Here is a 5,078-nt window from a genome sequence, read left to right on the forward strand (position 1 = left end):
GTTTTGAGAATGATGTACAAATGCGCTTTACACAATTGATGTGTGTATGGATTGGGATAACAGTTGTATGAGCCCCTAATAAAATGTTTTTAAAAAAAAAAAGAGTTTTATGAGCCCCTAATAAAATGATTTAAAAGAGATTTGTGCAATCATTACTACAATCAACTGCAACATTTTCTTCTGATACTTAGTGTTGTTAGCTCTCCAATTCCCTCCTGCCCTGCCCCTAAGCTGTTATAAATCCAGTTACCATTTCTATAAATCTGTCTCTCCTAGATTTCAGATATACAAAAATCATGAGAAGCAAACAAAAACAATGACTAAACAAAACAGAAAAACCTGAATAAAGAAAGAAAACAGAAAATACTAACAACTGAAACAACTTTAAAATGAGTCCAAGTGGAGATCAAATGACAAGGCATTGCATTTTAATTTACTTATATCTACCATAATCAACTTTATAATGTTCTCTGTCTGATCCTTCCATCTTCTTTTGATATGTCCTGCATTGTTCAATATTTTGCTTGGTAAAGTAGGGCAGCATGCTTGGTAAAGTAGATGGGCAGAAAAATAGAAAACCCTTAAGGAGCTAGATTGACACAGTGGCTGTAACAATGGGCTCAAATATAACAATTGTGAGGATGGTACAGGACCCAAGAAGTATTTCCAAGACCTGGCACTGTTTCCTTCTGTTATAAATAGTGTCACTATGAGTTGGAACGGCCTCTTCTGCACTTACCAACACAGGATTTCCAAATCTTTACAGGAGCAGACCACCGTATCTTTCTCCAACCAAGACGTTGCAGGGTGTGAACAGCTGACCTTGCAGTTAGCAGCCCAAAGTTAGGACACCAAGGCTCCTTCACAATAGTGCAAGGTACCAGAAAACAAAGGCAGACCGTGTCTCCAGAAAATGTGCGCCATTAACTGCTCCAAAAGTTAACCTCCATAAGAGAACAGAATTTAGCAACTAGAATTTGATACGGAAGCAAGTCTGGTTGGCGTGAATTCCCTCATTGGGAGAAGTTTTGCTACAAAAGGTTGGGAGTGGGGCAGAAAAATATTGGATAATAACTAGCATGCCACATTCAGGAACTCTAGTGATGCAATGGTTAAATGCTGGGCGGTCAACCTAAAGGTCAGTTAAATCCTACAATCAGCTTCTATAAAGACTGGCTGAGGTAATTAGTTTATTGTGCCAGCCTGGCCAATAAACACATGTGGGATTAATTGAAGGGTGGAGAGATAAATGGCGTGGCGAACCTCGCCTTTCTTGTCTCTTGCTCTTTGATCATCGGACCAGTGTACACTACCTGTGGGACACCTAACCTGTGGACTGTGTCACTGTAACTTGAGGTTCCTTGAAGACCTACTTTGCCACACAACTGGAATTTACATCTCTTGAGTTGGGGACTGACTGTTGGTGACCTACCTTGCTGTTTGCTGCCTGTGCCGGGGTAGCCTAAATCTCTCTACAGAGGACTACCTGGCGGCCCTCAAGACTTGAAGGACTGCCAGTGTCTCACAACTGTCTAACACATTTTAATTGAACTGAGCCATTTGTATTGCTTTATAATTTAACTGTTTATTTCTTGTGTTATATATCTATATAAATATAGATATATAATTATTAGCAATCTGGTTTGATCTCTCTAGAGAACCCTAACACACTGGCTGTCTTGGAAATCCTAGAGGACAGTTGTAGTCTGTCCTATCTGGTCACTATATGACTTAATTAATCCACCACAATGCATTTTGGAGCTAACAAGTAATCTGCCGCCAAGGACGAACTTTTTTAAAGGATGCAGGATAATACAGGGTATTTGTACACACACTGCTGTAAATGGTGTTACAGCATAATGGGAGAAATAGAAATCCTAGCTTTCTGTTGTCATACCACAAGCCCCAGAAATCCATAGGCACTGGATGACATCAAGCAGCCTTTAGTAGGCGACCAGGAAAAAAGGGTTGAGCGAACTTCCTCTCCTGTGGCTTCGGAGGCAGAGCGCTGAGGTTAAGGCACTCCCAGACCCATTGAGATCTAGCCTGGTGCATTCAGCTGCCTCCTAGCTTCTCTATTCTTTCCACTTGGTCACATAAGACTGAGGAGGGAGGAAAATCCCCTAAAGGGCGGCTTCCCTCCTCCTTCTACACTGTTCCCATTACCTTCTTACCTGCTTCTCTAGGACTCTAGGCTCCCCCGTGGTCATCAAGGGCCCCTGGCACTAGCCTGGCCACCCTTTTCCTTCTGCCCCACATCTCAACGTTCCGGGCGGGCCAACCAGGGAACTAATCCCTGGCGGCAGCAAACGCGCGGGGCACGGCTGGGCGGTGTCCGCCGCGATGGTCACGTGGCCTGTCGGAGCCAATGGGCGAGCGACGTGGGGTCGTCGGGGGGTGGGAAGCCTGTGCCGCGGCCTCAGTGCTGCCGTTGTCGGGAAACGGGCGAGTGGCGAGCTGGTGGCAGGCCATGGAGCACCAAGTGCGGCGGGCTCGCGCCGCTTTCCGGTCCGGCCGCTCGCGGCCCCTGCGATTCCGTCTGCAGCAGCTCGAGGCCCTGCGGAGGATGGTGCAAGAGCGGGAAAGGGACATCCTGGCGGCCATCGGCGCCGACTTATGCAAGGTACCCAGGCTGACAGCCTCCGCCTCCCTACTTGGACACGGCGTTTTGATCCAGTGCGTTCATCTTTAGTTCTGATTGTGCAAGCAAGTGTTCCCTGACTTCCCGATGCTCCTGCTTTAGTATTTTACAGAAACTTAGAATCGCATGTGGTTTTAATTCTGTAGTTTCTCGTCTGTTAATGGACTTTTATTCCTTGCCCGTCTTTCTGTCGCGTCTGCTTTTTAAAATTGTTATTATTAGTTGTAGTCGTTTTGGGTATGTCCTGGATTTCCCCACTTAACCATGTTGCCAATATTTTTCTCTTTGTGTATCTTGTCTGTTTACTCGGTGCTTGCTTTTGTGCACAGAGGTATTTTGCGTTTGTCATCGGTACGTTCACATTATCCGTCGTGACTTTGTGATTTAGGTCAGCACACTGTAAATTCTAGTGTACTAAGGGATCACCTAGGGAGCTTGTTAAATTGTTCCTGTGGTTCAGTAGGTCTGGGATTCTTCAATTCTTAAATTCCTAATGAGCTCCCTGGTGATCCCATGCTTTTATTTCTAGAACCATACTGTGGATAATATTATTACTCTCTCTCTCTCCTGTGGATAATATTCTCTCTCTCTCTCTCTCTCTCTCTCTCTCTCTCTCTCTCACACACACACACCACTTTTCATGTGCATTCTGCACATAGCAAGATTGTCCTCTGACTTTGAGAGCCTCCCACCTTCTATTAAAGCCTTAAAACCTTAAAGATCTTTTCCCGGAGTAGTAATCTCAGTAATGGTAGTAGCAGTCCTCACCCACTGCTGTCAGAAATCATATGTGATATAGTAGAACAGCCCCTTTGGGTTTCCAGGACTGTTTATATATTTTTACTGAACAAGAGTGCTTATGGTTTCAGGCTGCCAGGTTCCCAACTCATGAATTCTCCACCCCCCAGGGCTCCTTAGCAGTAGCAGTAGTAAGGACTTTTGGTAGAGAAGATCAGTGGTATTAATATGACGTAAGTAAATAATGGTTTTGGAGTTTCAAATTTTGGACAATCTATAGATATTATGATGCTTGTCTATGTGTTCATGTATGAATAGGAGCTTTAACGAAATTAAGATCCTTGACCTTCACAGTTTTAACTTGATTGGCAGATAAAACATACACAGATAAAATGTGAATATGGTCAGTTAATAAAACCAATTTATTAAGGGTGAAAAATAAAAATAAAATTTGAAATTGCAGCTGTTAGGGTATATAAATTATAGTGTGATTGGGATAATTCATCTAATTGGGGAAGTCTTCCTGTAGAAGTTAAGGTTTAAGCACAATTTTAAAGAGCTTGGATCAAGCCCAAGATACATTTTTGAGATCTACACAGAAAATACATCTTCGGTGATTTCCCTCTGTCCTTAACAGATGGATGGGAAGTAACTGGTTACCAAACAGAGTCCATTGTAGAGATGACTATAGGAGATCAAACTGATAAACCTGACTGGAACAGTTAAAAACCTTCTCTGTTGATTGCCCCCTCTGATGCATGCTGGGCCTGATCTGGTTTTCAGACATTTCCATTGCTTTTGTTGTTTTTCATATTGGGGCTTATCTTAGAGGTATTCTGTCACTGGGGGGGTTCTGTGTCTGTTTTTTGGTATATGAAGCCAGGATTGATGACTCTATAGAGCTAGCAAGTAGACTAAAGGTTCCTGGGGAGTATAGTGTAGGAGGGGATTAGGGTAAAGGGGAACTGATGTCAGGAGTTCAAGAAGGAGGAGAATGGTTTGAAACTGATTGTTACCAATTGTAAAATACTGCTTGATGTGATTGAACTATGGAATGATATGATATCTATTAGTTCCCAACAAAAGGGTTTTGGGGAATTGCAATGGATGAGTTGAAATAAAATGTGTATGAATTGTTGAATGTAAACAAAAAATTGCTTGGATCGGTAAAGAAGGATTTGAGGGACTGGATATACTAGGTACTTTGAAGTAGTCTGTGGAAAAGTGGTATGTTTCCATGAACTTAAAAAATATATTATTTATTAATTTAATTTAAATAGTTTTATTGGAACATAATCTATCATGCGATAGTTCAATCATATCAAGAAGAGCTGTGCAATCCTTACCACAATCAATTTTGGAACATTTTCTTCTTTCTTGTATTTCTTGTTCTGAGCTCCTCATTTCCCTCCAACCTCCCATGCCATACCCCCAAGAAACCATTAATCCTTAAACCATTAAGCCACTGTCTCTGTGGATTCATCCATCCTGAATTTCATATACTGAAAAACATACAAAATTAAAAAACAAGGAATAAAAAACTAACAGCGTAAAGGCTTGAAGGTAATCAAGCGGCCATCAAGCTCAGAAGCAACAAAGCCCACATGGAAGAAGGTCACCAGCCTATGCAATCACAAGGTGTCAAAGAGATCAGGTATAAGGTATCATCAGAACAAAAAAATCTTACCATAGTGAATGA

General features: G+C 42.3%; 1 protein-coding gene across 2 annotated transcripts in view; it reads left to right on the forward strand.

Annotated features, from left to right (window-relative positions):
- The first annotated feature begins 2,452 nt into the window (after positions 1–2,452).
- ALDH3A2 (aldehyde dehydrogenase 3 family member A2) overlaps positions 2,453–5,078 on the forward strand; it is a 34,289-nt gene continuing 31,663 nt past the window's right edge. For both annotated transcript variants that reach the window (XM_045290823.1, XM_004702869.2), the window contains exon 1: positions 2,453–2,623. In XM_045290823.1, coding sequence (XP_045146758.1) covers positions 2,471–2,623 — 153 coding nt within the window. In that variant the 5' untranslated portion in view covers positions 2,453–2,470. The remainder of the gene's footprint in view (positions 2,624–5,078) is intronic.

The sequence above is a fragment of the Echinops telfairi genome, unplaced genomic scaffold (genome assembly GCF_000313985.2).
Source record: "Echinops telfairi isolate 266 unplaced genomic scaffold, ASM31398v2 ScPeMD7_57;HRSCAF=196, whole genome shotgun sequence".
Taxonomy (NCBI): Eukaryota; Metazoa; Chordata; class Mammalia; order Afrosoricida; family Tenrecidae; genus Echinops; species Echinops telfairi.